At 39.1% G+C, this 12410-nt stretch overlaps 1 protein-coding gene across 3 annotated transcripts in view; it reads left to right on the forward strand.

Annotated features, from left to right (window-relative positions):
* The first annotated feature begins 1800 nt into the window (after positions 1 to 1800).
* afap1l2 (actin filament associated protein 1-like 2) overlaps positions 1801 to 12410 on the forward strand; it is a 124993-nt gene continuing 114383 nt past the window's right edge. The window contains exon 1 of one of the 3 annotated variants that reach the window (XM_035744951.2): positions 1801 to 2196. In XM_035744951.2, the coding sequence (XP_035600844.1) occupies positions 2181 to 2196 (16 nt within the window). In that variant the 5' untranslated portion in view covers positions 1801 to 2180. Of the gene's footprint in view, positions 2197 to 4265; positions 4368 to 12410 lie in introns of those variants that run through there. The other 2 variants (XM_035744940.2, XM_035744960.2) reach the window with 2 other exon arrangements.

Here is a 12410-nt window from a genome sequence, read left to right on the forward strand (position 1 = left end):
TGAATGCTTAAAATCTGTTTGCCACTCTAGTCGGTGGGAAGGTTTTCAGTAAGCTGGACCTGTCGTTTGCTTATCAGCAACTGACCGACCAGAACTAGCTAGACTAGTGGTCACGAATCTCAAAGCCATTCCTTGTTGATCACCAAAAATGTATTTTAAGAAAAAACAACGATAAAGCTTTGCGTTCCTATTTTTTTGGATTCACGGTTAGTTGAAGGCTTTGAAATCTAATACTCATACTGGATTTTACATTCTGCATCCCTTTTTTGCCTCCCAAGTTTACTATTTTACAAAACAATATGAATCTACGGCATTACTTATACATAGGACAAAAGCTTTCATGTAAAATACTAAATAAAACAAATTATTTGAACATCAATGTGCAGCTAGTGTGGTTACAAAGAAAAAAACGTCTTATTAGTAGGCCCATGACTTGGTTGGGACTCAACCCCTTGTCTATATGTCTCAGAGTTCCTGCTGAGCTATCATTCAACTCTGAAAAAGTTTTTTTCAAACGCCTCTTAATTTCCTCAATCAAAGTTTGTACCAACAGATGTAGCCAGTTGAATATGCATAAAACGCATTCTCCAATTGCAACGTCTGCCTATGCCCACACATATTGTCTAAAGAACATTTAAAAAAAATAAAACCCTCAAACACCAAGTTAGGCATAATGCTATCTAATTTCAAAATAGCCATCATCATTGTCAATCATGAATGATCATTCTTCAGGTTTTACTGAAGAAATGTCAAAACTGCATCTCCATGCCAATCATTTGCTTGACCTCAATCAGTTTAATGGGAATATGCATTTAGATCTTCTTGAATTACTGTTTTATGAGTGAATTAGAGTACATGGTGTTAACAAACTATTATACTTTATTGTATTTTGTTTCAATCAAAGCATATCCTGCCTGGAGTTTTGGTGCATGAGAAAATCATTTGTATATTCAGCTTCAGCGAACCATCTTAAAATCTCATTAGAAATTAGACATTTTTGGTGTAATAGTAATGTTACATACCTACTCATTAGAAATGTAGGGTGTAATAGTATGTTATATGCCTACTACGCTATGGTATTATATTCGGTTATGTTATGTAAAATGCAAATGAATTATTATGTGAATCATTGATTCAGCTTTGATATAACGTTACTAAACGAGCACCATTGTTAGAAGTGATAATTCTATTTCTATTCTATTTGTAATTGGAAATAATACTAATTTGTAAAGATAATGAGTATGATTTAAGCGATTGGAGCGCCGATCGTTTTTTTATGGTATTTTCGTGGTAATTAAATAAAATTAATTTCGAATGTATCTGAATACATTTTCCAGAAATTGTTTTACTAGCTCCGTTTATTCTCAAATTGAAAAAGTGATGGAGCACAGCAAATCGGCATCGAAAGCTTGTCAACATTAACATATTGTAATGAAACAGCAGGGAGCAGATATCGAACCCTCGATCTTCGAGCCCGAGGTCCGGCGCGCTATCCACTGTGTCACAAAAGCATGCTCGTGCAGCAGAGTCGATTTCCGCGATTATAAACCCATTGTCGTTTCAATATTTTGACTACATAGAAACTGCATGGGGCAAAGTTGCCTTCAATGAGGAAACAAAAATAGGCAGAAGGGAGGTCTGCAAAATAGTTCACAGCAGTGTTTTTTGAGAATGTTTGGTAATGCTATTCTCATTTAGTAGCTCACCTATCCCTTATTCAGTGGTGCCTATAGCCTAGTCCTCGGACATCAGATCCTGTAGGCAACCCATCAGGAGCCCTATACAAGAAACAGCCTACTGAACAATGGCACGAAAGTCAATACCAATATCAGCTAATACCAGTAGAGGTCGATGTTTGAAAGCAACTCAGAATCGAAAGAACCGAACCCATGTCGAAATCAGTGGGAACTCGCATTTTGCAGCACACGTTTCAAAAAAAGCATGTGATCAAAAGAAGCATCGGACATCATTGATCACGTGGTAATCTTACTCTGAAACAAGCATCAGTACATTATATCGGATCAGTAGTTCTTTGAAAACTGCATCGGAGCTCCGGTATCTATCTATCAAGCGTCCCTTCACGAGCTAGTGTTGACATTCACTGACCGGCTACTACAGCCTGGGATTGTCTTCTCCGAGACGAAACCGTGACAACCGAGAGGCTTGGTCGTGCGTTGAGAATGGAAAAGCACAAAGGTATGGGCATAATGTATCTAAACTTCCAAAGTGAATTGAGGAAACAACGTATGAGTGAGTCTGTGTTGTTTTTCTAAGCGCCTGGTCCTGTAGCCTTCTGGACCTTACTCAATATCTTGGATTGTGCAGTCCTTTTGCAGTGTAACGACAGTTAGAGTGCAGTTTAACTGCAGTTCAACTGCAGTTATTCTGCAATTACTGGGTCCAAAATACCACAGTGGAGTGCAGTTTCAAAACTGCAATCTTGTTTTGTAAGGGCAGGAACGCAATCAGATTAGAATGAGATTCCCTTGGTCCGACAGTGTTAACCCTCATGAAAAAATACTATAGTATTCACAGTAGTGTTTTTGCGGATTTTTCTGTAGTATCCCATCTAAAGTCTGCAAAAACACTACAGTGAACGCTATTGTTTATTTTAGTGTACTGTAGTATTTACAGTTAACTATAGTATAAATACTGTAGTAAACAAACTGTAGTAGTATATACTATAGTAATTGTAGTATACTGTAGTATTTACTGTAGTGTTTTTGCAGATTGTAGTAGTATATTGTAGTATTTACTGTAGTGTTTTTGCAGACTGTAGTAGCATACTGTAATGTTTTTTGCAGACATCACTGTAGTACTTACTATAGTGTTTTTGTTTTATTATCTTTGACATAGAAGTGGAGACTTTCTCCATGACAAAATCTACTGGAGAAATGCTAAAAGAGCAAATTGTCAATAACAGGTAGATGGGTCTAGGCTCTGAACCGATAATTCATCACTTCTGCTATTTTCTATAACCTGTTGGGGAAACAAAATGGTCTATACATGATATGTAGGCTTCTCACTTATGGGTGGCACACATTGGATATGGGGGAGGGGAATAGGCAGGGTACAGTATATGTAAATTAAATACTGTAGTATTTATACAGTATTTATTACTACAGTAAAAAAATGAGTGTTTTTGCATACTAGCGTTTTTGCAGACATTTGCAGATAATATTTACTAGTATTCTACTATAGTATTCTACAGTATACTATAGAATTATATAGCAAGTACTACATTTGATCGAGGGATACTACAGTGTGTAGTATAGTATTCCACAGTTTACTACATACTTCTACAGTAAGTACTGGAGTATTCTATAGTAAACTGTTTTGACAAGTAAATATCTGTTCTCTCTGCTTCCTCTGGGAGGAACAATGTATATGTTTCATCCCTCCATTCCCAACCCTCCATTAATGGTTTCTCTCTCGTAAATAAACACAAGTTCATCCACAGCAGTCACTGGAGATGAATTCCAGTAGCAGCAATTGTTCTCCCAAGATTCCGCAGATTCCTGCGGTTACTTTTCTCTCTGAGAATGTGTGCAGCAGTTAATGCTTTATTATTACTCACTGATAGACCCTGAGACGTGGGTGTTTAGGGAATACATTACCACCTTGACTATTATGACTGCATGTAATTAATTGCATTACAGACACAGATCAAGAAAACACACATGGCTTATAAGTTATCTTACATAGGATTCGTTTTACTTCAGGACCCCAACCAAAGTAGAATGGTGCTTCATATATGGCTGTCATCATTATCGTTAAATTTAGCCCAGTGGGAAATGTTGATTTGAAACTCTTTTCATCATATGGTTCATTTAGTGCCTCAGACCTAGGCAACAGGTAAAACAAAAGTGGTACACATCTCGAGGTCCTAGATGCTGTGAAAACCCCTTGTGTATTATTCACATACCTCACTGTGTGGGAGGCATTGGCCTCAGAACAATGTAGTTGTGAGAGTTTTGACGCAGTTCTCTTTCACTTCATTATTTGTCTTCCTCTTGAGAAAACTGAACATCTATGCTATGTGATGTAAGCCAATGTAAGCAGGATTTATATCCATGCACACAACCTACATGTCAAAGGCTGCGTTTAGACAGGCAGCCCAATTCTGATATTTTATTTCCACCAATCACTTCCAATCTTTTCACGTCAGATCTTTTTCAGAGCTGATCTGATTGGTCAAAAGACCAATTAGTGAAAAAGGCTCATTCAACAAACAACTCATTCAACTAATCAAGGGCTTGGCAGTTAATTGATTAATGGAATCTGGCATTTTAGTGTTCGGGTAGAACAAAGATGTGCACCTTCTGGTGGATCGAGAAAACCCTCTTTTAGGGCATCTATGTCACCAGGTACGTCATCTAAACCTCAAAGTTATTGGCTGTGTTCAAGAGCATCAAAATCGTGATGTATCATGGGTAAATTGTGACTGATTGACTGACCTACAAATAATATTGAGTAGTTATTTATGATAAAAGGTGGTCAGTCTCGACCCGCCTGTAAAGTCAGCTGCAATGTCGAACATCTGCAATTACCCTGAATATTTGAACACTGGATGGGCTTTGAACCTGTAACCTGCCTTTTTGGGTTTAAGGTTCAGTGGGTTTGCCTGGTGTTGGTATGTAGAGGAGGCTGGCTATAAGTTCTCACTGGGAAAGGGGTGCGTGGGTAATTCAGGAAGCCGAACAGGACAATAAAAATGATGAAAAGAAGGCTCTCTTCCTGCTCAGCAGCGGTAGGGCGCTGAGTTTCTTTGGGGGTTGTGTGTGTGCTGTGTTGCCCTGTGGGTTTCACACATTGAAACATGCTTTTGGGTGATTCCTCGTGTGTGTGTGTTTGCACGTGGCAAGCGTTTGTACATTCACTCTGCCAAAACAGTACACAGTTGCAGTCGCTCAAACTTCTCGATAACTTCAAACAGTCTAACCAGGACTTGTGTCGCCTAGGCTGGTGTGCGACCAGTGGAAACGTTGGTTTGACATAGGCTATCCAATCTCTGGGGTTAGTTAGGGACAGTCAATAAATTACACAATATAAATGGGACAATATCTTCATGTTGCACATATTTTAGTTGTCTCATTAAATGCTTTACATATTTGTATATGAATTGTTATAGTTGGTTTGAATTTTTTGGCGCCATTGAGGCAATCTCCATTTTGGAGTAGTCAATTTTCCTTTTTTCTTTCCTTTTCTTTTCTTTCTTTCTTTCTTTCTTTCTTTCTTTCTTTCTTTCTTTCTTTCTTTCTTTCTTTCTTTCTTTCTTTCTTTCTTTCTTTCTTTCTTTCTGCCTGCCTGCCTGCCTGCCTGCCTGCCTGCCTGCCTGCCTTTATTTAACCAGGAAATGCCCATTGAGACCCAGAGTCTATTTTTCAAGGGAAAACTGGCCAAGGCAGCAGCAACAATCAATACATTACATAATTAAAACATACAACATGATCCAGCCTAAAAAAATAATTTACACTCCTCCGTAACAGAGTCTCCCATCAATATTTGATATTAATTCAGTGGCACTAACATATCTAGATGAAGCATGGATTGTAGACTTTTCCATGCCTCTGGTGCACGAGAAGAGAAGGCAGTCTTGCCTAATACTGTGAATGTCCTTGGGACTTTAAGTAGCAACCACCTAGCAGACTGGGTATGGTAACTGCTGGTTTTGAAGGAGACCAGACTACAAAGGTAAAGAGGGAGTTTACCCAAAAGGGCTTTGTAGATGAACACATACAAATGTATATTTCTGTGCATATAAAGTGAGGTCCAACCTACCATTTGGTACAAGGTGCAATGGTGGGTGAGTGACTTGGCACTTGTAATAAAGCGCAAGGATGCATGATAAACAGAGTCCAGTCTCTGTAAGACAGAGGATGCTGCATGCATTTACAACACGTCACCATAATCAATTACAGAGAGAAAAGTGGCCTGAACAAGCTTCTTTCTAGCTATAAGTTCCCACTTATAGCTAGAAAGAGGCTTGTGCAGGCCACTTTTCTCTCTGTAATTGATTTATTACGAAAATAAAAACCCAATTTCAATTTAAGCTTTGTCACAAGATTATCCACATGAACTTTAAAGGACAACTTGTCATCCAACCAAATACCTGGTATTTGTAGGATGACACTTTTTTTCAATGGATAAGCCACCAGATGTGACAATGCTAACCTTCTCTGGCAGAGTTCTAGCTGTGGTAAAGGTTATGAATTTAGTTTTTTGTACATTCAGGACCACTTTGAGACCATAAAGGGAGGCTTGCAGTGACTGAAAAGCAGTCTGGAGCTCTTCAACAGCCTGAACCAGAGAAGGAGCACATTAATATATGACAGTATCATCATATAGATGTACATTTGCAGGTTGCATCCCATTTCCCAAATCATTAATAAAAATTTAGAACAACACTGGAGCTAAAATGGAACCCTGGGGCACACCTATATTAATCTCAAGAAAGCTAGTCTTGTGATTGTCAGTATATACACATTGTGTTCTGTCAAAGATTATTCCTGAACCAATTTACTGCCCCTTCACTGAGACCAATGTTTCTGAGTCTAGCTAGCAACAATTCATGGTCAACTGAATCAAAGGCCTTTGATAAAGCCACAAACAGTGAGCACAATGTTGCTTTTTATCAAGTGCATTAATAATGTCATTTTCCACTGCCATAGGTGCAGTTGTGGTGCTGTTCCCCGATCTAAAGCCAGACTGAATCCCGCTCAGTATGTTCTTTTCAATTAATATGTTTTGAGTTCACTAGGGATTAATAGACTTTGGCCAGGATAGGGAGTTTGGCGATAGTTATTTGCATCTGAGGGATCTCCTCCCTTTAGCAGTGGGAGGACATAAGCTGATTTCCAAATGCTGGGTATGGAATTGGTCAAGAGCCTCAAGTTGAAAATGTGAGCCACAGGTTCAGTAATAATACCAGCTGCTATCTTTAAGAGGTAGGGGTCCAGGTTGTCTGGACCTGCAGACGTTTCAGTGTCTATTGCCTTTAGTGCTTTATAGACATCCGTTTAAGAAACAAGCTCAAAGTTAAAATGGTTCACATGAGGGCCTATATCATAGTTGACTGTAACAGAGCTTACATTAAGAGGCCTGGTCCCCACCATTATTAAAAACTGAACCAGCATATATGAAGTGCTTATTAAAAACCTCTACAGTATTGGCTTTATCTTTCACTTCATCCGTCCATTCGTCCATCATTAAATGGTCAGGAAGGCCAGATAATACATTAGAACCTGATACTGATTTGATTAGCTTCCGGAACTTGGTAGGGTTGTTTAGGTTCTCTGTGACTGCTTTTAAATAGTAATCTGATTTGGACTTCCTGATCAAACCTGTGCATTTGTTTCTTAGCACTCTGAAGGATGCCCAGTCAACAGGAGCATTTGTATGTCTAGCTTGAGCCCAATATATATTTATCTTTCTAATTAATTCTGCCAAGTTATCTGAAAACCAGGGATTGTCCCTTCCACCGATTCTACATTTCTTCACAGGGGCAAGCTTATCACAAGTGGACACAAATTTCATATAAAAATAGTCCCAGGCAGTGTCAACATCGGGAATCAGACTTACTCTGTCAATATTATGGTACAGATCATGTAAGAATGCTTGCTCATCAAACTGTCTAAAATGTATTAAAAAAAATATAACGGGGTTTTGTTCATTTTTGTATTTCTAACACAAGCAATTGCACAGTGATCACTGACATCATTACAGAATATCCCAGTCGATGTGTATTTGTGAGGGGTATTCATTAGAATAATGTCCAATAGAGTTGATTTGTTTCTGTGCTCTGGGATTCGGTCTTGTCGGCATTAATTAATTGAGTGAGATTCAGAGAGTCATACAGTTTTTAAAAGAGTCCGATACAGATGTAAGCATGTCCCAGATCAAATCTCCTAAAATAACGAATTCAGAGTCATTTAACTTGTGCAGGACATCAGAAAGAGAGCTTGGTGCATCTCCCGAAGCCGAGGGCGGTCTGTAGCAGCCGACTACATTTACATTACATTTAAGTCATTTAGCAGACGCTCTTATCCAGAGCGACTTACAAATTGGTGCATTCACCTTATGACATCCAGTGGAACAGCCACTTTACAATAGTGCATCTAAATCTTTTAAGGGGGGGGGGGGGTGAGAAGGATTACTTTATCCTATCCTAGGTATTCCTTAAAGAGGTGGGGTTTCAGGTGTCTCCGGAAGGTGGTGATTGACTCCGCTGTCCTGGCGTCGTGAGGGAGTGTGTTCCACCATTGGGGAGCCAGAGCAGCGAACAGTTTTGACTGGGCTGAGCGGGAACTGTACTTCCTCAGTGGTAGGGAGGCGAGCAGGCCAGAGGTGGATGAACGCAGTGCCCTTGTTTGGGCCTGATCAGAGCCTGGAGGTACTGAGGTGCCGTTCCCCTCACAGCTCCGTAGGCAAGCACCATGGTCTTGTAGCGGATGCGAGCTTCAACTGGAAGCCAGTGGAGAGAGCGGAGGAGCGGGGTGACGTGAGAGAACTTGGGAAGGTTGAACACCAGACGGGCTACAGTGGTGTATGAGTCCTTATTTATTTAGTTCACTTTATTGGCTGATCTCTCCTGATGACCAGGTTGGACATGACTCCAACAGGGTCACTATATGACCCAACCCAAGGAAAACTGTTAAGGGACCTTTCATTCAGTGACATTCTGTTTTTTCTAATAATCTCGCAAATCTCCTTTTTGGACAAGATGGACTTTATGACCAAAATGATCCTATTTACACTTTGTAGTCAATTTGTCACATTAAATGTTTCTCCTTTTCAACACCAATAGATAAACAAACTATGATCTTGTATATTCTTTAGGGTTAGGAAAGTATTTATGACTTAAACTTTTTTTAAAATAGTTTGGAAAGCCTTTACGCACAAAATAAAGCATACAGTGGTTTGATTCATCCTGAAAATAGCCATATTCAATTGTTCAAGCTATGAAATATTGGAAAGTGAGAAAAGTGTACAGTAGGGGTTGAAAAGATTTCCTTTAAATGTACCCTAATAATACTCACTAATCATGGAACCAGTCATTGTGAACCGTGCGCCAGGCTCCAGGTTTAAAACATTCTCGAAACTATAAATCAACTCGGTAGGTTTGGCGATATATTTTCATTTGCACATGGCTATAGAATTCTATAGCTTGGGTCTACAAATGTCATCCCTGCCAGTTACAAGGTCAGCATTTCATAAACTTCACTTTGGAAAAGGTGATATGCTTCAGTTTACTGCCATATGACTAGTTTCACATTTGTCTCCAGCGATCATGAGATAAAATAGATAAAAAACAATTGTCATTTATGTTTACAAACCTCTTATCCAAATGGCTTACTCATTTACCTAGCTTTTATCAATAGCTCTTATCAATTTGTAAATTACAGTGCATGGAGAATTTTTATTGGAAAAAACTTGGAACCGACAGGTTGCTCGACTTTATTCATTGTTTCATCGTGGTGGTGTCATTCTGAGGGAATTAAGACATGGTCAGAGTACATAATGTGTAGACACACCTCTGCCACACCAACAATTCTTTGATCTCCCTCCCAAACAAATAGCGGGTGAATAGCATGCTACTCTCATCACTAAGTTCAATGACAGAATACGCATAAAAAGAGAATTATGTTCCATTTATGTGCACTTAACTCGGGGGTCAGAATTCCCCTCCAATATGCATAGTATTTTGAAGACACCTTGCATTCATGTGATTTAGTCAATTTCAAATTATGAAAAATGCTTTTCCTCTGCCACAATTGAAGTGTTTACTTCCCAGGTGTAATGCAAGGCATTATGCTTGGCATAGGAGGTTAAACTGGGATATGAGGTTGTGCAGCGCACAATCGGCCCAGCATTGTCCGTGTTAAGGGAGGGTTTGGCCGGGGTAGGCCGTCATTGTAAAATAAGAATTTGTTCTTAACCGACTTTCCTAGTTAAATGAAGGTTTTAAAAAAAAGAAAGTGTTAGAAATGTGTTCATATGCTTACCCTGTCCCAATGCTCAATTTACTCCATATTTTGTTAGAAATAATTAGGCTTGGGCCTGGGTATTTGGAAAAAGCCACTGGATGGTTTTTCAATACCGTCAAAACTATTTATTTGGAGTTTTTCAATAAATTCTTATATTTGTAGCTACTTTTTAAGTTAAAACCTGCAGTCAACTTGCACAATACGTTAGGAGATAAAGCAGATTGCGTTCTTCATTTCAACTGTCACATTATTGTACATTATGAAGCTTACCGTAGTTCACTAGAACAGTTGAGCCTCATACAAATGTGTTTGTTTGTAAATGTTCTATATCTATCTGTTGTGCAGCACATGAGGTGATGAAGTTACACTTGTATGTAATTCACAAGCAAATATTTGCCGTCAGATATCTTAGAATGTAATTTTGTCAGAAGTCAGAAGCTCTGGATGAGTTATCTGTACAGTTGCCATTTTTTTCCCTGTGCTTCCTAGAATTTTTTTTTCTCATCCGTTCTTCTCCCCGCTGCTTCGTGTACACATGCTGCTCATCAAAACTTTGATCATTTGCACAGTTTCTCTCATTCACTTTGGCTTGTAAATATCCACACTCACTGAACATGACATTCAGTAGCTGCTAGCTATGCTTGTATAACTTTAGGAGCAGGGTTTGCCTGTCTTTGCAATTAGTTTATTTTTGTTTTCGTTCGTTAGCATTTAGCTGGCACGGTCTATGTGGTTTTGCTATTATTTTGTGCTAATTTTGTTAGCATTCTGGTGCATTTTAGCACCCCTTTGTGTGCTATGCAGGTAATACCGTACATCCCAGGATGAGGGAAGGACGGTATGACAATATGAAAATCTGGATACCGCCCAAACCTAGAAAGAATACTATATGTCCCATGACGTACTGATGCTGAATATGAAAAATGGCTCAACATCTCCCCCCTACAGACAAAATCGGCATTGTAGGCAATCTAACCAATCACAGCCCCCCTTTTACTTGTATCATTGCACATCCGGCAAATCACAAGCAGAGGTCAACCATTTGTAATCCATTTTAACATTCACTCTGTTGGTTATGCTTACAAATTGGATTATAATTCTAAAAGTAACGAAGATCCCACTCTGAAACTTTGATATGCCTGTAGAGTAGATTATTTTCAACAATATGTAACGACCCTGGGTTTATAAGAGCAGAAATCGACTCTGCCACGCGAGCATGCTTTTGCGGCACAGTCGATAGCGCGCCGGACCTCGGGCAAGAAGGTTGAGGGTTCGAGACCTGCTCCCTGCTGTTTCTTTATATGGAAAATCTACCAAATCTACATGTTTATATTTTCTATATTCAGGTTTTATATTTTTCATACATTTATTTCAGAAATGTGTTATTGAAATCAAAATACTACTCATTACATAACAGGTGGTAAAGCTTCATATGACACAAACTTTTGCTTTGTAGCACATACAGAATAATCATTATGGAGGACAAAATGTCAGAAATATTCCAACTTCAATGAATTATTTCTCAATTATGCTTTAAGATACAAATGTCAATTAAATGTCAACAATCCTTCCTTCAAAGGACCCTTCTATGGATTCAATTGTGTGAAGAAAATACATTACAAAAAATACAAAAATACATATTTGTTATAGTTTCATGAAGAATCTCCCTTTTACTCATTGGTAGAATCCACACCTGCATTCTTTTTTAATACTGTAACGGTTGTCGTTGGTGGAAGAAGGAGAGGACCAAGGTGCAGCGTTGTACGTGTTCATGATCTTTAAATTCCACTGAACACTAGAACAAAAAGAAACAAACGAAACAGTCCTGTCTGGGACAGAGACAGAAAACAACTACCCACAAACGCCAGGTGGGAACAGGCTACCTAAGTATGGTTTACAATCAGAGACAACGATTGACAGCTGCCTCTGATTGGGAACCATACCAGGCCAAACACATAGAACTTTAACACACAGAACATAATAACATTTAGAAAATGGTTTTATGTAAAAACCACACTTTCTGCAATGTTGTTCAAATAATTTGTTTTATTCTGTTTTAAGTATCCTAACTAATGTCATAGATTTAGTTTGAGTTTCTAATTTGAAGGCAAAAAAGCATGCAAACTTTTTTTTGAATTTTACCCCTTTTTTGTGGTATCCAATTGTTTAGTAGTTACTATCTTGTCTCATCTCTGCAACTCCCGTACGGGCTCGGGAGAGACGAAGGTGGAAAGTCATGCGTCCTCCGATACACAACCCAACCAAGCCGCACTGCTTCTTAACACAGCGCGCATCCAACCCGGAAGCCAGCCACACCAATGTGTCGGAGGAAACACCGTGCACCTGGCAACCTTGGTTAGCTCGCACTGCGCCCGGCCCGCCACAGGACTCGCTGGTGCGAGATGAGACAAGGATATACCCTCC

The sequence above is a fragment of the Oncorhynchus keta genome, chromosome 3 (genome assembly GCF_023373465.1).
Source record: "Oncorhynchus keta strain PuntledgeMale-10-30-2019 chromosome 3, Oket_V2, whole genome shotgun sequence".
In the NCBI taxonomy this organism is placed as follows: domain Eukaryota; kingdom Metazoa; phylum Chordata; class Actinopteri; order Salmoniformes; family Salmonidae; genus Oncorhynchus; species Oncorhynchus keta.